This window comes from Synchytrium microbalum (assembly GCF_006535985.1).
Source record: "Synchytrium microbalum strain JEL517 chromosome Unknown SmJEL517_scf0003, whole genome shotgun sequence".
Classification (NCBI taxonomy): domain Eukaryota; kingdom Fungi; phylum Chytridiomycota; class Chytridiomycetes; order Synchytriales; family Synchytriaceae; genus Synchytrium; species Synchytrium microbalum.
In genome coordinates this window covers 495,042-521,660 of record NW_022158352.1, presented here as the reverse complement: position 1 = coordinate 521,660, position 26,619 = coordinate 495,042, and the positions used below count along the sequence as shown (strand labels likewise).

Sequence of the window (26,619 nt, the reverse complement as noted above, 5' to 3'; positions counted from 1 at the left end):
TTGCATACTATATAGATCAAGAGAAGTTCATCAGTTATAGTGCCGAGCGGTTCAAAAGCGTAGAATTGCGAGTCGCCTTTTGAAAGTTGAATGAATTGAGATTTCAAGCCCTACCGTCGCAAGCTACAGATATCCGTGGGAATCTAGCCCGTCCAGCAGGAGCCTCAGCTGCTGTAGGAAGAGCCGGCTTACTTTCCCTCATCACCGTCCTGCTAGAAGATTGCAAAGTCAACGTTACCTAGAGGAACCCAGAGGAATCAAATGCAAGAAAGACATTGGAAAGCTATTCAGATATAATAATTTATTGCAGAACTAGTGAAATCACGTCATTTCGTGAGGTACGAAGCAAAGCTTTCAACAAAGTAAAGCTCAAAGCTCCGGATCTTGACAATATCTCCTTTTCCAACAGGTTTGAGCCATGGAGGACCTCAAAACTGCAGTCAGAGATGCATTCAATTCTGCAAAAGAAGGAAACTCTCAAAAATCTGGCACTTGCATCGCTTACATTGAAGACATCAGAAATGTTATCAACTCGACAATTTCTACTTCTGAGCTATGTGAGTTTTGCTTTGATCACTCTTCCAATACGTTCTTATTCAACTATAACAACATATCTGCCGCTTAGCTCTTACTCGACCGATCGTACTCGATCCAGTCAATGGATTACTACAAACTGCGTGCCATGCTCTGGCCAATAACATGGAAGTGGATTGCAATCAAGCTCTGGAATTCATCAAAATGTATATTGAAAAGCTGGAATTGGAAGTAGCGTTGTCAGCCGACCATCTTCAGGTAGACTTCCGTAACTCGTCAAACACCAACAGTCACTTGCCATCCAGACTTGATTCTCGTTTACTGATATCATGTTTCTCCTCCAGACCTACCTTTTGCGGGTTATTATAAAAGGCACCAAGTCAACTTCAAAAGTGAAGGCTGCTGAAGCTCTCATGCCGCTCATCGCGTTGTCAAACGATTTGAATCGTGATGCCAAAGTGCGAGAGCTCTTCGACAAGTATGCACAGATGTCTTTTAATACTACTGTAGATAGGTGAAGCGAAAGGAAATTCTTACTAGTATCCTTCAACTCGTAGGCTTTTTCAGCACTTCAAACCATTCAAGGCCTCAGAACCCAAGACAGGTTTGCAAGACCTCGAACTCGTCAAAACTACGAGAGCGCAACCTAATGATTGTTGTCCAAAATCTAGTTGTTTCATCTATCGCCGAACTTTTGGGTGTGGTCATTCATTACTTTCCAAAGGAGGTGGACGCAAGAGTTGTTAGTGAGCTTCTTCAACTCCTAAAGTGGCACCTTGACCAAAACGATGCCAAAGATTCTTCTATACTATTGGCTGGTATATTTGGATCCTTGTCACATATCTTGTTTTCATTTCCAGACCTGGTTACAAACAAATGTCAGTGTGCAAGCAAGCCTAGTGGTTCGCTAGTTGGTTCCTTTTTAACCATTGTCTTCGACAAATGTTTGTAGTCAAGAACGAAATATGGACTCTCGTGGATGCAGAACTGAACAAGCCAAGGAAAAGCCATGAACGACAGGCTAATCTACGATCTGCCTTGGACTTGCTTTCAAATCATGCGTCCATATTCTCAGATGCTGTATGGGCAAAATTTAATTCCTTTTTTGTAATTATAAGAGATCGTGGTATTCGCGACATCAGTACTGATACCTCGAAAGCTGGATTCAATGCTCTTGATGGATTTATTGCATATGCAAGTTTCTGATCGTCGTTTTTGTTGGATTCAAGGAAATTTTGACACATAGGTACTTTGTATGTAGGCTTGCAAAGAGCTGGTCAATGAACGACATGAAGTTTTAGATCGCAAGAAGAAAGCTGGGGTAGGTTTGGAACACCTATCGTTTGGGATTTTTTTACTTTCCTTAAAGCTCAAATTCTGTTCTCTCAGGCATTATTAGAACAAGTGAAAGGGGTTCTTGACTCAGTTGAAGATTTCGATGTCAAGCACTCTCATGTTGAAGAGAAACTCTTCTCAAAATGCGTTCAAGCACTCGGAACTCTACTTCCAGTCTTGATAGCCTTTAAATTCCGAACTATCGAATCCATCACATCAGGCATATTCCAAGATATTGCAAAAGTTGCGAAACGAACATTGACAACAACAGACGAGCCAGCTGCCAACATTCTCATCCCTGGACTGCTCACAGGCTTCGCAACAGGCTATAGAACACTACAAGGTGCCATTCCAGACAAGGAACAAAATATCGAGCTTATGAACGCTGTCGTCTCTCTCGTTTTGCATAACTACCCAAGGGCCCACGAAATATACAAACAATCCATGTCTATCTCTCTTCTTGGTTTCTTATGGGCCTTATATGAAAAAGATGAGTTGAGATCCTTTTGGGCGTCCAAAGGTAAATGCTCTGTCTATTGGTCAAAAGTTCTTGTGATGCTAATACATATCATCTCGCCTTAGCATACGACCTTGTAGTCTTGACATGTAGTGACCCAACCTCTAGCGATTCTATTACTTTGAATGCTCCAGAATCTGGTCGTTCGTTATACTTGCGACTATGGAGTGCCCTCTTCAAAGGAGGCAATGTACCATTCCAAGTAGATAGGAAACCTCACGAAGGCGACGAAGACTATGGCATTCGTAGCAAAGAGATCAATGGCACCTTTTACGAATTATTATTCGACGAAGTCATGAATGTCATTCTACGTATTCCAGAGCAACTCGATCTATCATTGCTTAAGTCTGATGAAGAAGGAGGTGAAGGTTCTGCAGAAGTACCTGAATCTGATACCGTCGAGCATCAGATCGATGCCTCAGATCTCAGTCACTTGCAGGCAGTAAATCAAAAAGACTATTGCATTCTCGTAAATCTTGTCGATTTCACAGATTTACTATTGCAAAACGTTGGCTCTACTCTATTTGAAAAATGGATGTATGTAGCTGCTGAGAGTTGGATTGCGATGTCAAGAAAGCAACACTCTCTTGTATCTGGCTTCCATCGGCTATTCGGGTTATGTCTTCGAATGGCCAAAAAGTCAAACTTCTTCAATAATATTCTCAAGGATGGATTGGATGGTGAGCCTCATAATGGAACCGAAGAAGAATTACGAAATGAAGTATCTATCTCGCAACGTAAATGCTATATTCTCTTTACACGTCATATTCAAGACTTGCTCGTAGAAATGCAAACATTCAAAGATGAATTGTTGGCATCATGTCTACGCGTCGTATTAGAAGCTCCTCGAGAATTGACTAGTGTCATCGACTTTGCCCGGCCATTACGTGTTTCTTTACGTTTTGGATTAACGTACCATCCATTCGCCGAACTAGCTATGGACGTCCTTGAATCTTGGGTTGACACCATGCCCAATAGTGTCATGCAACCTATATATAAAGACTTATTACCTTCCCTCAATGATTATTTGACTTCTGATGCTATTGACATACAATTGGATGCCGACATTGTTGATCGAAAGGGCAAAACCAAGCATCTCGACAAGAAGAAGAAGCAACGTATCGCTGCCAAGTTCATTGAGAAGGCTGTAAATTTTCCTTATTGACTTACAAACCTTGTCAATTCAATGCAACTCAGTTTTTTTCTTCTTATAGGACGCTAATAGTGCCGCTGTATTCAAAACTCTACGAATACGAGCTGTACGCTTGCTTGGTAAAACAGGCCGTGATGCCATATTGATGATGGGCGATCGTATCGACACGTACAAGAAGGCATTACGATGGGAACGAGACCAGAAACTCAACTTTGACCTGCCATATCCTGATGTCAAGCTTCCCATTGTCTTTGGTAGCTTGAAGAACCATGATGTTTTTTTACAATTTACATTTACTAAAATTCCCCTATTATAGATGATATTCTGCCTCGAATTCTTGAACTTGCCGAAGTCTCTTCGGATCGAAAAACCAAGATGGCAGCTTGTGAATTGATTCATTCACTTGTTACATTGATGGTTGGCAAGACTGATGCTAAGGCGGACAGAGGACAGTTTACTGTAAGTTAAAGTTGTGAAGTCGTAATTTCTTTTTTTCTTGCTAATGTGCATCGTTTTAGGTATTATGGTCGAAGGTCTTCCCAGTCATGCTTATACTCTCTGTTGATGTCGATACTACTGTCCGGGAATTGATTCGACCATTCACGCTACAAATTATTCGATGGCTCACCAAGTACAAGGTAAAACAAACCAGGGGTCAGTTTGTTGCATTCATAACTCAGAAGCTGTCTTTTTTTGATTTGACAGACCTCAGATCGACCAGAGACCGAATCTATACTGAGTGCTTGTTTCGATGCGCTGGCGTCATCTGATGGCCAGGTTAGTTTGTAGTAGGAATGGGCTTTGCAGGTTTAGACGGAAACTTACATGGTCTTTTAGCGTCGAGATTTCGCTGCATCAGCTCTTGAAACATTTTTTGAATGGAGCATAAAGCATACTACAAGAGCTGGTGATGACATTGTCAATGCCCAAACATTGATCGCTCGTATGCACGACTTTTCAAAGGACTCGAATCTTGCTAAACGTCTTGGATCAGCTATGCTCTTCAACCGAATTCATCGTCTTTTTGCCTCTGAGCAGAATAATTCTGGCGATCACAAGTTGGTTGACACTTACGGATTTGAGCTCTTGTATTACCTCTTACAGAGTCTTAGGATGTGTGATTCTGACCCCAATGGTGAAGGTACATCATTTTCTGGCTTTTAGTGCACTTCTTTATTGCTTGTCGCTCACATCTTGATTGCTTTTAGCTTCCTCACGTCCGGTAATCGAAGCCATTGGTCACATGAAAAATATCATTCTCAAGTATTTGCACGTACTGTCTGAAACAAGGGATGAGCCTGAAGTCAGACGCTCTCTTCCTACACTTGATGGTTCAACCAATCTGGCTACTGTCGTGGAATGGCTTTTCAGACAAGCTGGGAATCCAGAGATGATTTACGCACAACATTGTGTAATGTTGTGGAGAAAACTTGTGCCGGCTTTGTCAAGAGGTGGTATTATGTGCTCTAAAATTACGGTTTTTGGTTTGTTTTGTAGTTTTTGACACTCTTCTTTCAGGTGCATCTGATTGGCTAACTGCACAGGTGAATCAACAGCGTAGCTACTTGACCAATATATTCGAGCCGGTATCTATTCGAATGCCTTCAGAGCAAGATACTCGACATCGTGACTCAGTTGCTGCTTCAATGCGGCAATTGATATCAGCACTATCTGGTTATTCGTTCTTGATGGTCAATAATCTACGGAGACCAACCGATATATTAAAAATACCCGGCTCTGTACTCCTCGTCGCCATAGTAGATTTCTTAAAGTATGCTGCTAAAGTGACTGCAGACGATACGGATGAAATATTGCTTCGCTCTATTGATCGTGAACGAGCTCGAACGTTACGGGCGACAGGTGTCATGAAAGTGTTTACTTTCATTGCAGAACTGATGAAATCAAATGATCGAGATATCGTGCCGGGTATCGGAAATGTAATTGATAACCAAGATTTCCAAAATCTGGTCACATACGCAATCTTTGATCCCTCTCGTATTGGATTGAACCCTGAAAGCACTCAGGTGCGAGACGGTCTGCCTCGTCTCCTCCACGATCTCCTCACTGTACTACGACGGGTCGAACCTGTATATAATCCGCTCATTGAGAAATTCCAATCCCAATACCAATCTCGTCAGGGTTCAATGATTGAAAGCTTGGACTTTGCATTTGCATGTGCAATTCTGCTTGGTTCCCAAAGTCTTGAAGCAGTTGTTGAGCCAACTACATTTACAGAATGGTGTCGGGACGTGCTGGATGCCATTGCAGTCGAATGGAATGATGAACAACATGTTGGAGATTACATGTTTTTCAAGGGGTTGGAGGGATGGCTTGACATCGTTTTGAATGATCAAGTTACTCTTAAATTGTACTGTTCTCAGTTCTTGGTGGGTCTTATTGGACGCAATAGGTTTTAACGACTGAGATTTGTTTTGCTCACATTTGCATGTTTAGGGATTCAAGAGACAGAGAGACTTTGATTCTGTGTCATTCAAATTCAAATTTCGCTCATTCGTAAGTCACATTTGGAAGGCTTTTGATTTAAGACAGTAATGCTGGTCTAATACTTGTGTCTTTGAATTAGATTTATCAGCACATGGTGCAGAACTGGGGCGCCAAGTACCATGATATTCTGGCTACATATATGGACAATGAACAACTGCCAATCCTGATTTCTGAGCTCCTCGAGTTTGCCTTGGAGAAGAAGGAAGTGTTGGCTCCACACTTGTTGCAGGTATGCCGATTTTGCTTGCTTTCTTTTTTGTCATGAGTGAATTTTGAGTTCTTTTTTACTCTTATTCTTTAGCTCTGCATCCATTCGAACTTGTTTAAAGTGATGTTGGAAGGTCCTCAAGCTGATAATTCTTCCCGGCTTCGGAAGATCCTTGAAGATTTGATTGCCCTTCATGTTGCTATCAACGGTCGAGACGATCGACAGCAACACAAGATGTCGACCATACTCGACTTTCTGAACACAAAGGGCGTAAAGATGCTAGAATATGTTTTTAACGACAGGCTAGTATTTGCTTCAAATCTTGTTGGTCCTTTGCTCTTTTTGAAGGAACACAATCCTGAGGTACGCTGCGGTCAGCCATTCGTTGCGCTGACAGATTTCTGAAATCGATGCTTTTTCACCAGATGGATGCGTCTCTCCAAAAGTTCTGGACTCCAATGACGTTTACAAATGATGAAGGCCTACGTAGCAGAGTCCAGAAGGTCGCTCACAACTTCTTGGATGCTTTCGCAGGTACCCCTCGTCCTTCAATCATGAAGACGTTGTGGTTCTTGTTGGGATCCTACACGTCCCAAGGCTATGAATATGTTGAAAGCCACGATTATAGTAGACGCTTGATTGCTGTCGTAACCACTATCGCCAAAACAGCAGCAAGTGACGAGATTATTCTTGCTCTTGCTGATACGGTTTTTGCCGCACTCGAAGTTGCATTCAATAAAGAGGACGAAATGAATGCTCTCATGAACTACATAATTAAGAATGCTGTAAGACAATATCTCATTCCCATACTGCAAACTGCATCAGTAGATATAGTACGCTCCATCTACACCAAACATATCAAGCTGATCATTCGCTTCTTTGGAGAGGAGGAGGAGCGAAGGCCCATCGTCGAAAGCACCCGACTCACTCGTGCCATTTGCTGCTTCAACTTGCTGCAAATCAGTGCAGAACGATTGAACAACATAGATCTGAACGATGGTGGATCGGTCGTCATGGCAGCTTCTGATGGTACCGAGCCGATGGATACTCGAAAGAAACTATTCGGAAAGAAACTTATACCTAAAGCACTAGAAGCCAGAGGTGCAAAAGGAACGCATAATATTGGCAATGACAAACTGGAACCACAGCGGCTGGAGTATAGACAAGCTGCGTATGCCTGGGTATGTGCTTTCATAGTACTTACTCAGAAGAGAGCAGAAGTCTATCTCTCTTTCTTGTTTGAAAAAAATAATTTCAAATGGGAAGACATTATTGATGCGAAGGAGCCTCCTTCTAAGGTAAGGGATTGAAATCTATAATTTGTTGAGCATTTTCGCGGTGGCTGACGAACACCACCCTGTCTCTTTAGGACAAACTCAACTTGAAAGCTGAATTGAAAGCTCCATTTGTCCGAAAAAGGTATACACACTGACAATCGCAAAGGGCTTTTCTGTTCAAACTGTGTTTCTTACCGTAATTGTTTTGTAGGATTGCTGAACTTTATGAGACACCCATTTCTTCTTCTCCAACACAAGGTAGTTGGAATCGATCTCGATATCTCAGCACCCAATTGTGAGTTTGCTTCGAATTTTAAAATGGAGAGGTAGTCAAGCGGTATGAGATCCTGAATTGTTCCGTTTTCATCAGTCTTCTAGGATCTAGTCTGAATGTATCTCAGCCTGGGGTGCCCACCTCTACTTTGAAGAGCATCAGGGCTAGTCAAGTGTCTCGGAGTCAGCTGGCCTCTTCGCAGGCTGCTGCTTCCCAGGCTGCTTCTCAAGCTGCAGCATCTCAGGCCGCTTCTTCCCCAAAACTCAAATCACAAGCTGCATCTCAAGGTGTCCAATTCGTCGATGGCACGAGTAGCGAAGATCAAGCAATCGAAGAAGACGAAATCGATTTTGATATCTTTAATCAACACCCGTGTATGCGAGGCTTAATTGCTGCGATGCAAAAGCTCCATCAGGAAGCTTTGACTCTTAGTGCTAAGGCTGATTTTTCTCAGAGTCCGAGCCAGCCAGCTTCCGATAGGATGCCGGATTGGATGGCAAAGCTGTTGACTAGCCTGAAGGGTTGGTGAAATCTACTTCTGATTTGTGAATCGTATACCTTTTCACACGGCATAAACAAATAGGATCTCACTTGTATATCCAGCTATTTATTGGCAAGTTGGTCATCAATCTTCCAAGGGTCTTCCAACCATTCTCCAAGTACTGGTGGGGGCCTTTGGTTGAACTTGTAACTCGAGCTGATGAGTTCGGAGAAGGCTTCAACTACTACATTCAGGTAACATTCAATCTTAATAACATCAATACCTCAGCATCAACCCCCCTATAAGCCAAACTGTACTCTCATCAACTTATCGCAGGACATCTGCCTTACTCTTATGTCTTGGATGCCAATGGATACAGACCCCGACACACGCAACAAAGCAGACGCCTTGCTTCGAGAAGAATGGCAAAAGGTTGAAGTGCTCTTTCACCACTTATTGACCAACTTCATGGTAAAATTGTAATGGTTTGATTGATCCGTGTATCAGGAATTCAACTCATTATTACCGTCACTCTAGGAACAATTGGTGAAGATTAGTCCCAGTGATAGGTCGACAGATCTCAGGAATACTGTCAGGATTATAGAACGCCTATCAGACTTTTTTCGAGGTTCCTTTGATCCGCCATTGGTATGTCTCCACATGTATCTTTCTTGTTGTCAGCAACATCCTGTTGCTCATTATAGGGTTTGCCGCTGTTTTATTAGAATGCCTTAAGTGATCTATTTATGCACAAGCCTGAGCCAAAACTCCCGACTGCAGCAAAGACTCAGGCCGAGCCAGTGTTGAAAAAGACAAGGATAGCTGGTGTTTTTCTGCTATGTGCATTTGCAGTAAATTGTGGGAAGGCGTTTCTTGACCACGATGACTTCCCTCGAGTCTTTACTGCTCTGATGAGCGTCAGTAATAATGAAGACAGAACGAAAGGTTATACGTCTCACTTGACTGCCGTGGCAGAATGTGCAGGCAAGATTCTCGCGTTATCGGAGAAAAATGGCAAATACTTCAAGACCATATATGATGAGACACGAGCCCAGGTTGCGGATCAACGCGAAGATACCAAGCACCCAGAAGATGCGGTATACTTTTTGTATGGAGTCACGCGAAGCTTCCCAGGAATATGTGATAGGAAGGATACTGTCTGGATGATGAGTATAAAACGATACAATTCTTTCGTACCCGAAGTGAGAGCTAAGGTCCTCGAGGTCATCAGTTGTACAGCAGATAAGATTGAGCACCTATTTGAGGAACTCAAAGGCTTTGATCTTCTCGCCATCCTTCGTCGAGCTGACAACGAATGTCAATTATGGGCGCTCACCGTATTGATGGTCGCGTTTAAAAGAACCGATCCTCCACCAACAATGTTACAAATCAAGTTTTATTTAGAGGACATTGTGTCAATATTCCCTTCGCACCCATCCGAACGCTGTCGCCTGTCGTATTATAGTTTGATTATGAAGCTGCGGGACATATTTGCTGACAAAATCGACGAAGAGCCAAAAGAACTCTGTCGATTCCTGACGTCAGTATTGATGAGAGGTCTAGCAGATCCATACGAAGTCGTGAAGACCCTTATTGCTCAAACATTTAATACGTGGTTGCCAACTGAAACGGTCCCACGTTTGAATGCCATCTTCAGCTATTACTCCTCAGCCACCGAAGACGTCTTCTTGAGTTTTGCATCGCATTTGCTATTGATGCCAATCAAAACCACTCCTGATTTCACCACTAAAGTCTTCACTGACGGTTTGGATGATGCAAACTTTGTAGTTCGAAAGAGACGCAGTATTGATACTCGTTGGACTAGCTCTGTCATGAAGCCATTGTTTGCTTCTCAAGAGGGTGACCACCGAGATAATGTGAGTAATGCTGCTTTCCTTGCTGCTTTTTTTAATTTACTCTCTTTTCCTAGATGGATGTCGACGAAAGACGAAATCTTATCAGAGCTACAAATGCGTCATTGGTTGAATCAATGAGCTTGCAGCAGAACACACCACTTCAGATTAGAAATTTCTTTTCTGTAGATCCAACGATAAACCCAACCTTGAATAGTGGATCTGCACGACTCTCTTCAACTTCTTATAGTCAAATCAGTAGAGCTCGTGATCTAATGTCACCACTTCGTAAACGTACTTTTGCGAGCACCAACGCCGGTACCGACTTTTTCGCTCGTATTCAAGTACGTAAGAACAAGGCTATAGATCAAGCACTTCAACAGCAACGAGAAGCCCGTCGAACGGAAGTGTCTCTGGTCAGAGAATATCGCATTGGTGAATTGCCTGATATTCAGATCAGCCAACAAGAGGTTATCGAGCCCTTGATGGTTCTAGTACAACGTGATACAGATACTTGCCAAATCGTCCTGCCAGCACTGGCAACTGGAGTCTTGAAAAAATTGGTACGTTTTTGGCATTTTCCGTGTCGTGAGTGGGTTTGAAACATGACTATTCATTAATCTCTTCCTTCAAGTCTAAAAATCCAGAAGCTGGCAATTTCCCTGGAATATTCGACAAAGTCATGGAACAATCGCCTGGAGCAGTCTTTCCATTTGCAAACTCGATGCTCCGTGTCGCTCAGAGCTTGAAGCCAGAGAGTATCAAGACTGATCGAATCTCTCAATTGTCTAACGCAAGCTCGAATCAGATATCTGGTGTCATGATCATGTCAGTACTTCTGATTGGAGAGAACAAACAATTGTAACTGACAAAAGTCATGTGAACCATAGTGAGAATGTTCTTTATAGTATCCAGAACTCTTCCAGTGAGTGCTATGACAGTTTTCAAATTTTATTCAATTGTGAGCTTCTTGATACTTATGCTTCTTCTGTTTTAGGCAATCACAAACGTAACGCTGATGAAGACACTCCTCGAGAGGCTGTTACTGCCAGCATGTGGAAGCAGCTGGCTGATTTATACAAGTCACTCGATTATCAGGACATTCAAAACGCTGTATACGAGTCATTCTTGACTGATATGCCCGCGCTGAAATGTATTACGTTGCTAATTGTCAACAACGTAATTTTCTTCCTAACTGCATTTCTTTGAGTAGTTGGAGCAGCCAAAGAAGCTGAACATGACTATGATGCTGCCTTGAAAATTTATCAGGAAGCAAGGGACGGTGCTGAAACGGCAGAGACAGTAGGTGGCGATTTTTTCTGCTTGATCGAAGCAGAAGGACAATCAAGCTAAAGCATTCTGTTCCAGGCTCTCAAAATGGGCAATTTAATGTTGGAAGTTATGCAAAAGTTGGGTCATTGGGAATCATGGATCGTTAGTATAGTACATGTGGAGACTCCAGATGACCCGAACAGCCACGTCGACCTGGAAGCTTTGTTTAATGCAGAAACAGCAGAGTCCACCTTGCGCAGGTTTGTCAAGAGTGTCCTGCGACAAGAAAAGTATCCCAGTCTCTTAAAGACATTCGTTGATGAGGTCCAATCCGACGATGCAAAGATTCGAGTAGTACGGCAAGTTTGCCCGTATGAATGGTCAGTGTCTCTTCTCAAGGCAGGATATCATGATCAATTCCGTCAGGCTGTCGTCGAACTATATAGTAATTTTGTCGCAACGTTTCAAACTGTAAATCCGTTGTCTTGGGAAGTGAGAGCCAAAGTACTCTCTCATTTGCCGCATATAGTGGATCTCGACGAATATGAGAATCAGACTCGAAACCTGCCTCAAAAGTTGAAAAATGGAAAATTGGAAGCATACTTGACTCATCTTAACGATCGTCTGCCGTCCACGTCGGATGCTCTCGAAATCTGGGATGACCTGATTACTTCCAGACTGGTTTGCTTGCAGGATCTGACTGCTCGACTGGACAATTTGGTAATACAGCTCAGTCTATGCTGTGTACTACGTCTCCCAAAGTTGGCTCAAACCTCCCCTTTCTTCATTCAGATGCTGACAGACGAAGTCGACACCATACCTGAACTCATTAAAGACAAGATGGATGAATGTCGATTGACTTTTGGTCATGTGGCCAGACTCAATCATCGAGGCAATTGGGCAACGTCGAATCTCAAAACAGTAGTTAGAGGTGATCGTAAGCTTGCTGCTATGGCACATTACGAATCAGCCGAATACTATTGGGGTCTTGTACGTCATTCATTACTACTAGATGATGGCCTCCAAGCGGCCCTAGGAATTCTGGGAAAGATCAAGGCAAGTTTTGTGCTTTACAAAACACTCCGGCAAATACGTGCTAACCGCATGATTTACTAGACGGTTATGGGGCAGGAAGACCGTGATCACAGCATTCCTTACGCCGACCTTTACGGCAGGATTTGCAGTGATATGCTTGGAGCATCGCTGGCACCAGAAACTGGAGGCCAATGTATTCAAAATCTACTTGGTTCCTATGGCTTCAGCGTATTATTTCCTGGTGCTCACTCCCAAGATGGGGTCATAAATGCTCTGATTAAGAGTTCTTATACCGCTCTCGTTGGATCGGACGAAAAGGTTACAAAAAACGCTCGATTGCAACCCAGTCATTTGAAATGCTATTAATACATTGGTTTTGGTCCTAGATGCCTACTGATGCAAAAGAATTGCTTCGTGTCGCTGAATTTTGTAATCGAATTCTTCAGCAAGAGAATCTGGATCCAGATGCCGTCAAGATGGTAGAATGATGCTTTAGTTGAAGAAACCGAATTCTCGAATCTTTCTAACTGTTTGAGTATATTAGGAGAAATATGCAGCTGTTTTGACCGAAAGTGTGATGAGAGTCATGGCTAAAGGTGACAATTCACTCTCTCACTTCCTACCTCTGGCATTGAGACTTGCTGAGAAGTATCCAACTGTTCGAGAAACCTTTTCAAGATTTGTAAGTTCTTCAATCAACTGAATTCCTGTTACCGTTGTTTCTTATCGCCTCCTGGACCTTATTAGGCATCGGAGCCACCTAGCTGGGTATATTTGCGATGGTTGCCTCAGCTATCAGCTTTGATGGATCATGAACTCTTGGCTTCTGTTGTGTTTCCAGTGCTTGATGCTGTAAGTTTTGTTATGAGGTCTGAAATAGTCAATTCATTTCTTTCTCAGCCTTTTTCAATATAGGTCGCCAATGACTATCCTTCTGCTGCCATCCACAGTCTCACCATAAGTGGTCAGCAACTCTTCTCCTACAAAGCCGACAATTATCCAAACAAGGTCAAATTCGACCAGATCAAGGCCAAGGCACAGTCTCAAACCATGAAAACATTTGTTGTGGAACTCAAAAGATTGGGGGAACCTTATGTGCTACTGAGTGATTGGAAAAATCATGTTAAGGTATATTTTATTTTTGAATTTCAGTGGGTCTGATTTACTAACGTCGACTTTTCTACTTAGACAATCTTGAGCTCTAAAGATTTCAACAAGGGATCCGCCGCCAAGCTCGCTATCGCAGAGATTCGAGAAGTTCTTCTTGAGGGAGGTGGAGACAGAGTCCAGGTAAAAATAGTTGTCTCTGGTCGCCATCGCAGAATTTTGGGTTGAATCATGTTCCGTAGGCATTTGCTCGACTCATCAGAAACGATGTTGAAGCGCTCATTGGCAAAGGTGCAACAGGACGAGGTACAAATAGATGATATGGGTACTGATCATACGCCGCTTTTAAAACTATTTCGATTGCCTTTAGCCAAAGGAGACATACCATTGCTGAAAATGACTGAGAAGGAGTTTGAGAAAAAGATGAATGAATTGTTGACTAATAAAAAAGTCGAGGCTCTGTCACCCAAAAATTCGTGAGTCTTGGCTCGATGCAGAACCATTCGACCTCCTTCAGATCTAATATTCGCCATCTTCAATTGCAGCGAATATGCATTTTCCAAAAGACTTGCTGACTATTCCAAGTGGATGGCAAATTATCCTGGATCTGATAATTCCTCTGTAGTACGTGTGATTCTTGTTTGCAGTTTATCATCGGAATCTTGATGCGGTCGCTTTCTTTAGAAACTTGAAATACCTGGTCAATATGATACAAACAGAAGACCATACCCCTGGAATCATTCCTTCATCCAGTCATTCAAACCTGAAGTCTCTGTAATGTCGTCTCTCAGGAAGCCAAAAAGGTTGGATATGATTGGAAGCGATGAAAAAGTTCACATGTGGCTGGTCAAGGTAAAGAGTGATGTTAAACGAATGTCTGAATACAGAAAGTTTATCGTCTACTTTGCTTCTAGGGTGGAGAAGATATACGTGTTGACCAACGAATTCAACAAATGTTTGGTCTAATGAATGATATCATGTCAAAGGATCCTCATTGTGCGCGAGATCGATTGCATCTTACTACTTACAAGGTATTTTCCATTTGCGGTAGTTCCCGTCGTTGCGCAATGTTTTAAGTATCCTTTTCATTACACGGCGTAGGTCATCCCAATGACTCAGAATCTCGGTATCATTGAATGGGTCAGCAACAGCATGCCTCTCGCGGTGTGTCTGAATACAAATGCTGAATATGTTAACGATTACCACAAGTCAAACACAGCATATACCAAATCCTTGCCAAGGGCCTTGCAAAAGGATACAGTAAAGGATATTTATGAACGACATGCTAAAAAATCCCGAGATGAAGTAGTCAATTCGTTCGTCGCAATATCGAAAATGATTAGAAAACCCTACCTTCGTATCTTCCTCCAAGAGTTGTGCTTGACTCCCGAAGCATTTATATTGTTACGAAACGAGTTTGCAAACAGTCTTGCAGCTCTAAACATTTGCATGTACTTATTGGGTATTGGCGACAGACACTTGGAAAACTATTTGGTGGATCTCAAGAGGTTGGTTTCAAAGAGCAACGGACTCTAGTACTTAAGCAACGGAGTCTAGTACTCAAAGATGGAATGTAGGAACTGAATCATTGATCTCTTTTAATTCCTAGTGGTCGATTGGTTGCTATTGACTTTGGCCATGCTTTCGGATCCGCTACAGAATTCTTGCCAGTACCTGAATTGATTCCATTCCGTCATACCACTGTATTCGAAGAAGTCTTGTCTCCGTTGGGTTCGCAAGGCTTGTTGCATACTCCAATGACTCGAGTCATGACTGGTGAGTTTGAATCATCTTTAGATGATATTGGATTGGGTTTCCAATGCCCTATTTTGTTGGAATAGCAATGAGAGACTCGAAAGAAATATTATTGAATGCCATGGACATCTTTGTGAAGGAGCCATTGCTTGAATGGCAAGAAAGAGCACGAGTAGGGTCTGTCAAGCAAAAGAAGGGTGAAGAGTATGGTGAAGATAAGGATCCAGCAGTCTGGTTTCCTAAAAAGAAGCTCGATATTGCACGTCAGAAACTTGAAGGTGTCAATCCCGCTGGTATGTTGTAACTTTTTCGCTCCCTTTCAGGTATTTGATTCTAATCTTGCGAATATATCCGGTTCATAGTGGTGATGAGCCAAGAATTGCCTGCGAGTCAAAAACAGTGGGAGACGACGCTCAAAGGAGATCCAGGCTGGAATATTCGAGCTCGAGTTGGTCGTAAGTGTACCACTGTCCGAGAACAAGTTCTCTGTTTGATGGATCAAGCCTCTGATCCTCACATCAAGGGGAAAATGTGGTCAGGATGGAGTAGTTGGATTTGAATATGGAGCAGTTGGGTTTGAATTGTGTTTGTGATGTGTTTGCAAAAAGGAGAAATTATCATTATATGTAGATAGTATGCAAAAATGTAGATAGATCGCTAGAAATATACAAGTTCAAAAGAAATCAATGCGTTCTTGCATGGTCTCGTTCAAAAGACTTACAATGATAAAAAAACACATGACGACGTCAAACTCGCTCTTTGCGCACAAACAGGAGTGATAGAGTTCAGATCAGCTTCAGTCTACAGAACCGGTCATTGCACGTGAACTGACGCTACTTCAACCGTTAAGTTGCTCAATTGCTCAAAGTCATAATTTGACTTCCTCCAAGCAAAGTCAACCATGCTGTCTTCCAAACCGAAGAACAGCAGCAACTCAGAGCAAGGAGAAGATCCAGCACATTCGCATCATGTACACTTTGATCTGACCGAGACAACAGTGCATAGATTCACAAAGAAGTCGCCACCATCTTCCCAACAATTGAATAAGACATCTTCGATGAAAAAGACTACCGATAGAGCCAAAACAAAGGCCGAATCACCCATACTACAACTACCTGAATCATTATCAACACCATCTACTACCATATCTACTCACGCAAACCAGCAAACATCGCCGAATATGGAAGATGCAGGCAGTGTATCAAACCCTTCACCCAACCAGGCTGTTGAGTTTGGTGACTTTGTATCTGCAGAATCTAGCAATAGCAATAGTAATATGAACAGCAGCAGCAGTAGCATCTGTGAAGGAGACGTAGAGAATGAAGACAATCAGACTGCAGGATCTGAACAACAGAATCATGCTTCAACTGCTGCCAAAAAGAAGAAGAAGAAGAAATCAAAGAAAAAGCATGCAAATGCCAGTCTCGCTGCAGTTGATAGTGGTGCTACCTCAGATCAAGCTGTAGCCGTCATAAATGAATCCCAGCGTGTTGTGAAAGAATTCATAGATGATTCGTCAAGTACACAGCAACCAGTAGCCAGATCTCGTAAATCATCTAATCAACCAGCATCTCCACCTTCTCAAACCACACCATCTATGAATGCTGATGTAGCAGCTGCTGTATTGCATTTCAGTAAACAACAGGAGATTGAAAAGGCCCTACGAATGCTAGCTAATGCACAGCAAAACAAAAACCATCCTCTCTCAAAATTGGCCAGCGAGAACCCAAATCTTCTCAGTAGATTCCTACGAACGAACTCGCAACAATTCAGCGATAAAAGTGAATCGACGAAGAAACCTCGCTTAGAGTACGGTAATGACAGCAGTAATAATAATAGTGGTGACAATAGTAGTCTTCCAAGTGCGACATCTTCAGCCAAGTCATCAACCATGTCATTACCTGCTGTTGTATCAACACCATCAAACTTTATGCTGCCTGATATAGCACAGGTCTTGAGGCGTGACAGTAAGATGGATTTAGATGCGGAGATTGGGAGTAAACTATTCTTTGGATCTACTGTCACTACCAGTACTACTTCTATTGAAAAGACGCAAGCTTTGGACGTGATACCCGAGACAACTGAATCAGTTGCGACAAATGCTGTCGTTGAAGTACCATCATCTCCAGTGATTACAGATACCACTACAGCAGAAGCAGGTGTAAATGAATCCTTGTCTGTACCAAACACCTTGTACGTCTTTGTGTTTTGAGAGTGTTTCTTTATTCATGAACCTAATCTCAACCAATACAATTTGGTCTTTAGACTTATGCCACATCCTCGACATGAATGGTTTGTTCGAGGACAATACGTTTACATAGATATATTTATGAAGAAATTGTCAGAGTATGGAGTGCACATAGAAACGACCGCCAGAACGGTAAGACTATACGTGTTATTTCTTTAAACACTTGTTCATTTCGTGTTAATCCGACAACTTTTGTATCAGGTGAAAGTGACATTGAACAATCAAGATCACCATGTAGTTATGTTTATAAATCTTAACCACGAAATTATACCACAGAGTGATATCTGTCGAGTGTCGCCATACAAGGTTGAAATACGGCTAGAACAGTGCAGCACAGAACAGTGGCAGGATCTAGGCCTTGTCAAAACATATATCGAGCCTCTCATAGTAAATGACGCTGTTGATACTGACCGTAAGCTACCAGAACTCACCACATTAGCAGCAGCCGATTCTGCATCTGCAGACGCAGATATTGATGACGATATGCAGCTTCCAGACGAATCTCGAATATCAGCTTACTTTAAATATCAGTATGATCGAGTCGCATCGCATGTTGGTTTGCCTAGATCAAAGTCATCAACACCACCCAGGATTCCATCTGGATATGACTCCGATCCTGGCGGCCGTCGTGTTAAAGAAGGAATACATGCTATGAAGTCTAGCTATAGTGAATCGCAACTGCCTGAAAGTGGTACTTCATCAGTCACAGAATACACGCAAATGTCGCCAAGGCTATCCACTGGTCCTTCTGTAGACCCAATGGCAGCACAGAGACTCTTCGACGCTATATTTGATCGTTTCTCTGTTGGTAGCACGACGCCACTATCATCTAATGCAGTAACTCCTATACGTCGATCAGAGCTACTTCTTGATGAATATGATCAACCTCTTGGACATGGTATATACCCTCCAAATGCGTTTGAAATGGCTGAATCGTCAGATACAGACGATGAGCCATCTATGAGTTTGGCTGATGATGATAATCTACTTGATAACGAGCCAGATTTGAACAACCAGTTTGCTTTGACCAGGTCGTCCAAATCTGGCTCTTCATTACGAATCGATGGTCATAGAATAGATGAAATAGGATTACAAAACGATACAGCTCTTAGTACAATTGTCTTTCACAATTCCGCATATAAAGGTCGTCCATGGGATTCGGATGATGAGGATCAAGATAGTCTAGATGGAGCCTCAAACACGTTTGCTTCAGAAGAGAAATTGAGAGATTGGAGCTCAGATGTTTCCAAACACACAACAGAACCAACGAGTATGTCTATGGTTGATATGGAGCCGATGGCAGAAGATTACGACGAACTGCCAGCACAAGGACGACGATCCAGTATAGATATCGTAGACGACTCCTTTAATCCTGATTCCAGTGATATGGCCAATACCGAAGATAATGATACGTCCATTGATCGCCTTCTTGAAGGACAGTCAGCCACTAGTCGTGCTCGGATTGATGAAGGAGAATCTAAACACGATGATTCAGATGTCAATGAACTAGTAGACGATTCAAAACGCCCAGGTGACAAAGAAGCAGCACACGATTTAAAACACCTTGGTGACAACGAACTAGTAGACACTATCAAACACCTTGATGAGAATATTCAAACACTGGACACCCTCGAATGGAAGGAACTTGAAGTGGACGATATGGATCTGACAAAAGTAGAAGGTCCATCCGATTCTCAAGAGAAGACCAGTTCTGATGATACGCTTCAGCTGGTTGATCACTCCGAGACATCTCAGCAGAATGTAGATTCCTCTAGCGAGACGGTCAATCTCTACTCTGCAGATAATATAGGATTGAATCAAGGCGTTGATGAACAAAAGAGTACCGTCAACTTCGTCAAGGACAGACGCAGCAAGGAAATGTCTCATGGCCTGGATATTCCAATATGGGACGGCATCATCAAGGCTTGGGATGCACCTACTCCTCCTTTGTACCGACCTATTGGGCTGTTGAATATGGGCAATGTGAGTGCTTTTGATTTTTCCAATGTCCTTGCTGCTTCTGAATCAAGACTAATGTGAGTCAAACTGGTCACGCCGTTTTTAGACTTGCTTTGTGAGCAATATAATCCAATGTCTTGCTACTGTACCTGCTTTTCTCAAATACTTTTTGAGTAAGTTTCTAGCTTCTCTGATCATTTCCTCGAGACTTGTACTGATTATCGTACCTCTCAGGGACTGGGAAGAAAGGATTTCAGGCTGATTTAAATCCTGATAATCCTCTTTCTATCAGCAAGGGAGAAGTCGCTACTGAATTCTCCCACTTGCTGTGTCGGCTTCATCAAGGAAAGACCCCATTTGTTCCAAAAGAGTTTCGTGCTGTCTTGCAAAAGTATTCAGGAGAACGATTTGATGATTTTCAACATCATGACTCTCATGTAAGTTTGATCACGGTTGTCTCAATCGGAGGACGTGGAATAGATTATTAAATTCATTGCGTCGTACGCATAGGAATTCTTGGCATTCCTGTTGGACAATCTTCATGAAGGTAATATCTGCAAATTCAAAATTTTATCAGCATCTCTGACATCTCTTCTCACTTTTGAATAGATGTCAACAAGGTGAAAAAGAAGCCTTATATCGAGCTCCCAGATTATCCAGATACCACACCAGACGCAGTTATTGCGCAAGAGTTCTGGAATGCTCATGTGAAACGCAATCAATCCCCTGTTGTTGAATTGTTTCATGGCATGTATCGCTCTCGCGTGACTTGCCTTGACTGTGGGAAAGCTTCAGTCAAGTTTGACGTGCATCAGGAACTCACACTCGAGATTCCTGAACCACCAGTAACCTTGGAAGCTATTTTAGTGACTGCAGAATTTCGTAAATTCAGATATCGCTTGACGTTACCCGTGACTGCCAGAAGGGCTGACGTTATTGAGGCTTTGAGTCGAGCTTCCGGCACTCCTGTAGACTCGGTTTGTTCAGAAATACATCAGTTGGTCCTTGTTTGGCAATGTGTGAGCTGGAACTCACCCATTCCATTTTTTTGCCATTAGATATTTGCTACTATACTTGATGGAAGCCGAGTAAGAGATCTTGTGCCAGCAGAGTGGACGATTGAAGACTTTGACACAACCCGCGATGATGTCGTTTTGTAAGTCTTTGGTCTTATTCGAACATTGAGACCGTTAATCTTAAACTGACAGGTTGACATTCTAGTTACGAGTTCGATAATCGAATGACAGCTATTGCTTTCGCCCATGAAGATGTGCCTCCTCCAAGACTTGGTTTCAGGAGCATGCGACGATTTGAGTTTGGGTTTCCAATGATCTACCCACTTCCACCTGGCGTATACACAGAGAAAGACTTGTATACCACCTTGCTCAATGAGTTTAGAGACGCGTAAGTTCGTAAGCTTATATCGAAATCTTGTAGACTATACACTCAACAAATTCATTTTCCCATTAGTGGTATTGTCTGTGCAGATTTGTCGGATGAAGACCTTCAATCAGCCAGTCAACTATTTTATGTGCGAGTGGAAGAAACTCGAAGCAGTCCACTTGATTACGACAGTGATGAGGATGATGAATTCCTTGCTCCAAATACCGATACTGAAATCTTGGAGTTGGCTGAGGGTTCTGTGTTACGAATCAGATTGGAGTGGCCAAGTCGAATGAAGAGCCTCTTCTACGACAAAAGGGCTGATTGTCATGTGAGTTTTCTGCGCTCTCTCGATTTCTATTGTTTTTGATTTTGTCAACTTTTTGTCTGGTTGGGAATAAGTTGCCTCATCTCGTCAAAAACCACTACCCATATAGATCCAAGACATGTTTGACGGGCCGCCACCATTACCCATGGTCACTTTGGATGATTGCCTCAAACACTTCCTGGAAGAAGAACAAGAGATTGAAGACTGGCATTGTCCGAAATGTCGAGGAACGAAAGGAGTCAAAAAGCTTGATTTATGGTCTCTCCCACCCATTGTCGTCCTCCACCTGAAACGATTCGTACGACATCCACGATACTTTGCATGGCGTAAACAAGATCGTACCGTAGACTATCAACAAGAGATTGATCTCAGGCCATATGTTGCTCCAGAAGCCAATATGGTCAACCCAATAGCAAACGGAGCTAGTGGTATACCTGGTAGTAGTCATAATGGTGATGTTGCAGGTGATAGCAATAGTGGTGGAGGTGGAGCTTTGGAATATGAGTTGTTTGCAGTGTCGAATCATATCGGAACCATGTCGGCAGGTCATTATACTGCTTTCTGCAAACGAGCTGAAGAATGGTATTCATTTGATGATGAACGTGTGGATCGAATAGATGATGTGATGGTGAGTGGTGTTCCCCTTCTGTGTCGTAGAAACTTGTCAGCTCACAATCATATTTTTATTGCAGCGCAAGAAAAAGTGGGGGTATATCTTCTTCTACCGCGCAAAGGACAATTTGAAATGGCTCTTGTGAAGCGTTTGCATCTATAGTTGAATGTATCTAGTGTACTTAGAATTTATGCCTTGTAAATCCCCTTGCAACATAAAGCATCCCAACGTAAGAAAAAAAGTTTGCATTTTAGTTGAATGTAACTGATGTACTCGATTGAAGAAGTTTGCTGTGTGTATTCTTGTAACCACTTAGATGACAACTTCGGCCAGATTTCATCACGTGGCATTCTCGACTTGAAACGAAACCAGAGCACTGAACCAACACACAAGATAGCTAATGGCAAGTAACTAGATAATCTCAAATTGTGCTGTATATATACATTACAAGGTATCATAAACGTTCAAACGATTGCTTTTACACGTCATTAGCCTCTTCGCGAGCTGGTGCAGATCGTGCTTCGGTCTTTTCAGCAGCGTCTTTAGCTTCGCTGATGAGTTTGAAGAATTCATCTTCAGCACTCTTAACCAAATCATCTAAACTTGGCCCTTTGCCTGCACCGCCAGAGCCTGGTCGTTTTTGTTGAGCTTGTGCTTTAAGCCTCTTTTCACGAGCAGCAGCTTCTAGTGTCTTTTCCCGTTTGGCTTCACGTTCCAGCATCTAGTAAGATTTCAAAATTAGCGAATGTGAGGTATATTGAAGGACCTCGCTTTTCTTTAGGTCAACAGTGTCTTTAACCAAAAGTGCGCGCTCACAGCCGAGAAGACAGCCTTTTCATTGTTCTGTATTCTTGATAGACCCTCCGATAGCTCTAAAATGGTAGTGGATCCATCACGAGCAGTTACAGCAACCATCTTTCCATGCTCCTGAGCCTTGATGGAGTGAATGGGTGCGTTGCAGACCTAATTCAAATCCAAGTCAGAAGGAGTTCGCGACCATCAGCAGCCAAAGTTATCATGTTTTTACCTGTACAGTAAGAGTGGGATCGTTTTGCTTGAATACATAGTCCCAAACATCCAATGTACCATCCATCTTGCCGGTGAAGAAGACGGAAGGTCGAGCTGGACTCCAACAACCATCAGTCATATACGACAATGAGTACTTGGTTGACATGATGGGTGTTTTCACGTCTTCAACCCAAATCTAGAATATTGTGGTGTTAACACAGAAGAAGAACGACAATATTTCAGTGCACCGATCGTGACGATTACCTTGGCCGTCCAATCACCGACAGTTAGGAAGTTTTTCAGGAAGAAGGGATTTCGCTGTTATATTCAAGTAAATTGTCAGCTTGCTATGATGTGACTCTGATTCCAAACCACTCAATGTTCAAACCTGAAGAGCATAAATAGGACCATGGTGGCCAGGATAAATGTGCGTGATTTTCTCATTTGGATTCTTGGCTTTTTTATTGCACATGAATACAGAACCATTCTCTGCTCCAACCATGAATTTTGTTGGCTACGACAGATTTGAATGTTAGCCGGCAAGCAACGCTTTAAAAAGAATCATAAACGACTCATACCATGGTCGTTTCATAATCCAGGACAGTGCCTCCAACAATCTGTCCATTCTTGTCTGGATCCAGTAACAGAGATTCGGTAGGTTCTGACAGTTTCCGAATATCCCACCACAGCACTTGGCCGTCAGTTGATGTTGAGAAGAACTCGGCACCTAATTCAAAATAAAAATGAGCGAAATAAAACATGTCGGTTGCAAAAACTATGCTAACCAGATTTGGATTGCACCCATGCTACATTATACACTGGATCTCTATGACTCTTTTCGATTGCCGACACGTCTACTGGATAAGAGCCCTTCCTTGTATCCCAATATGCTATTCAAGTAAGAAACAGATGAGTAAGATGCTTTATCAATACAAGAAGTAACGCATGATAACAAATCCGTTGCTGGAATTTACCAACAAGACCATTATACGATCCTCCAACCAGGACATGAGGATCTTTCGGGTTGTATTTGATACAGCACAATGGATTTGGCGCTATCAAGGCTTGATCGGGTGTATTTGGATTCTCGATATCCCAAATGTATGATTCACAAGGCATGTTTTGTGGTGTTCCTTGGAATTGTAGGTTGGAGTATGCTACGGCCATTTTATGACCATCGTCTGGATACCATGATACGAAGGTTGCTGCTCGTTTTACAGGACTTGGATCTCTGTTTTGAGTTTCGGAAAGAAGGTGTAAGAATGGCCTCGAGGGAAGCAGCACCTATGCGTATGGTTTGTACCTGTAAACGTTCAGGGATTTAGCTGAAGGTGGTTCTACTGCCATTGTATCTGCGGCATCGATAAAATATTCTTCATAGATATCAATGGCGTTGTTTTGTTTGATGCAGTGTTCCATGAGCTAAGAGACAAAAGTTGGTCGAATCTTTACAAGACGAGAAAAACAGTCAAGTAATGAACCTGCCTCTCCCATGCATTTAACGCTCTTGACGTATTCATCGTCCTTTTCAATCTTTTTCCTGAAACGGATGGTATGTTCAGCATCCGTTGGGTCGACATCTCTTGGCCAACCACCTTGTAGATGCAGTATTCCGGTATTTACAGTCACTAGAGATTCTGTATTGACCTATTTTATAAGAGTGATCGAATGAGTTTATTTGTCAAATATATCTTCATTCGACAGCGTAAAACCAACAACGACATTCTCGTCCAAATGATACAAGACAGAAGATGTACAATGAAATCGACAAGGTATGATTTACTTGCCTCATGTTCCGATTTGTCAGGAGCACACTGGACCTCTGCAGCACATGGATTTCTGACGAGATAGTTCTTTTCTTGAGATGGATCAGGGAGAATGTGGACTGACAATTCCGTGGCCAGTATGTCCCGGAACTGGGTCTGCCGTCCAAATTCCTTCCTTTTACGTTGATATACATACACAACCTCCATTGTCTACTAGTATACTAACTACACTCTACCAGTCTCTCTTGTAAATTCGTCGAGTGATTATTACAGTCCTGAATATTTACGAGACAAGTACCTTACGTCGAGAATGAGTGTGATTTTTGGTAGATCCAGACAGTTCTACAGACGTCTCTCTTCTCGTCGCGATCGTTCCCGCTTGTACTGTCCTGTCCTTGTCCAATTTGTCAAAGTTGTTGCCAAAAAAGTGGGAAATGGAAAACATTCATGCAAGGAGCGGAGAGGCCGACAACAACATAAAAGGAATAATAGACACGCGATACAAGGAACAAGCAGTCTGTATTCATATTACACTCTTACAAATCGTACTCACACAGTACGCTTACTAACACGTACTCACACAGTAAGAGCAAGTTTCCTAAGAAAAAAACTAGATGAAGAGTCAGCTCAAATAAGACTCTTCAATTTTCTTCGACCAGGAAACATCTTGTTGAATCGCGTCAGAAAGAGCCCGAACTTGCGGACGGTTTAATCAAGATAAAAGAATTCATAAGACCGTCGTGATGGTAATAATATTTCATCTTGCGCGACCAAGAAGGAATGTAATGAGAGGTCATGCTTTGCTTACCATCTTGGTTCCTGTGAAATGAAAAGAGTCGGTTAGCAACTTTGCTTTCATGACTTGTTTTCAAAGCGTGAAGCACAGTCTTTTCTTTTGAATCAGTTAGGCATGAATGGAATAAGATGTATGTATCGTCAAGAAAAACTTCAATTCCGACTCGTCATCAGATGTCATCAATTTCAAAGAAAGCTTCAACAGAAATTTCAACTTTATGGATCTGAACTTACATATGGATTCCGTGACTGGGGCTTGCCAACAGGAAGCTTGTATCCGAAAGCTTGTTTGAAGATATCTACGATAAAGTACTGTGAGCTTCAACGTGTAAAAGTTTGATTTGGCTACTTTCAAAGCCAAAGACTTTGTTGCAAAAATGTCAGAAGGTGCGTTTATCTCCACGAGAGGGTTAAACCCCTTGTCGGCGCCCAGTGCACTTGTTCCAACCAGAGACATGTCATTGTCTAGGTCGGTCATCATTCAAACAGTCTGGGGTAGTTGGTGCAAATGAATGAGACCCTTACCTTGTCTTGTTCTTGTTTAAAATGTGTACTTGGTGCTTTGTAAAAAATTCTTTTGGGGTCAACACTGGGAAGATCGATTGGACGAAATGCAATGAGAGGCTTACCTGGTCTTGTCGTAGTTTAAAATGCACTTGATAATTCCCTACAAACCAAAGTTTTCGTGAGGATGAGATCCAAAAATAAAAACTCTAGGTTGGGTTTCTTTAACGGTTGTCTTCAGTGCGTGTCACATTTTCCTCAACGTCGGGCGACTCAGCCGGTAATTCCAGCTTTTTAAATGTGTTTAATGATATCATCATCGACAACCCAAAAATAGCTGCACAGAATCTTGCGATTGCTTACAAGTTGTAATAAAGCTTAACGGCAGGGTTGCCGGACAGGGTTGCCGAGGTATAGCAAGGATGTCTTTCTATGAAATCACTATTGATCAGATTCCAATTTTGTCAACTCGAAGAAAAAAATATATCCACGACAATGCCATCAAAAATAAAGAAAAGCTTCAGCATCCATCCCGTTCTAAGCATTTCCGAAGAAAATCATAGACTCTAGTTTGATTTTTGAGATTGTGGTCATCACCAGCTTATCTCATTTCACTGGTCGCATCGAAAGAGCGGTTGCTTTCAGCTTCCGTCACGAACTCACCTTCGCCAGATGTCAGGGATGCTCATGTTTTGTCGATGAGTGTAGA

The 26,619-nt window shown here is 42.4% G+C and overlaps 3 protein-coding genes across 3 annotated transcripts; 2 read left to right on the top strand and 1 right to left on the bottom strand.

Annotated features, from left to right (window-relative positions):
• Positions 1–418: 418 nt before the first annotated feature.
• Positions 419–15,865, top strand: SmJEL517_g00919 (uncharacterized protein; the record flags this gene model as incomplete). Its single annotated transcript, XM_031166847.1, has 49 exons — positions 419–557; positions 626–792; positions 879–1,012; positions 1,092–1,138; positions 1,206–1,412; positions 1,487–1,614; positions 1,796–1,855; positions 1,924–2,389; positions 2,452–3,533; positions 3,601–3,793; positions 3,856–3,998; positions 4,058–4,177; positions 4,245–4,316; positions 4,377–4,680; positions 4,748–4,993; positions 5,058–5,926; positions 5,994–6,053; positions 6,124–6,273; positions 6,346–6,615; positions 6,678–7,550; positions 7,622–7,671; positions 7,741–7,824; positions 7,900–8,324; positions 8,387–8,538; positions 8,621–8,755; positions 8,822–8,932; positions 9,010–10,161; positions 10,215–10,700; positions 10,772–10,965; positions 11,028–11,062; positions 11,135–11,290; positions 11,351–11,439; positions 11,506–12,129; positions 12,202–12,399; positions 12,526–12,762; positions 12,831–12,923; positions 12,989–13,126; positions 13,192–13,296; positions 13,360–13,572; positions 13,633–13,734; positions 13,794–13,857; positions 13,922–14,027; positions 14,097–14,175; positions 14,236–14,403; positions 14,466–14,582; positions 14,653–15,059; positions 15,161–15,327; positions 15,393–15,599; positions 15,669–15,865. 49 exons carry the CDS (start codon positions 419–421, stop codon positions 15,863–15,865), a joined length of 12,021 nt encoding a protein of 4,006 aa, XP_031027007.1.
• Positions 15,866–16,207: 342 nt separating this feature from the next.
• SmJEL517_g00918 (uncharacterized protein) lies at positions 16,208–21,982 on the top strand (the record flags this gene model as incomplete). The annotated part of the gene is made up of 12 exons (XM_031166846.1): positions 16,208–17,499; positions 17,572–17,686; positions 17,756–19,537; positions 19,620–19,686; positions 19,748–19,950; positions 20,024–20,060; positions 20,123–20,490; positions 20,572–20,669; positions 20,735–20,917; positions 20,984–21,227; positions 21,334–21,852; positions 21,917–21,982. The coding sequence occupies 12 exons, from the start codon at positions 16,208–16,210 to the stop codon at positions 21,980–21,982; spliced, it is 4,974 nt and encodes a 1,657-aa protein (XP_031027008.1).
• A 333-nt stretch (positions 21,983–22,315) lies between these two features.
• SmJEL517_g00917 (uncharacterized protein) lies at positions 22,316–24,818 on the bottom strand (the record flags this gene model as incomplete). The annotated part of the gene is made up of 11 exons (XM_031166845.1): positions 22,316–22,558; positions 22,654–22,800; positions 22,865–23,041; positions 23,110–23,163; positions 23,234–23,359; positions 23,424–23,572; positions 23,631–23,735; positions 23,820–24,076; positions 24,149–24,267; positions 24,349–24,492; positions 24,603–24,818. The coding sequence occupies 11 exons, from the start codon at positions 24,816–24,818 to the stop codon at positions 22,316–22,318; spliced, it is 1,737 nt and encodes a 578-aa protein (XP_031027005.1).
• Positions 24,819–26,619: the final 1,801 nt, after the last annotated feature.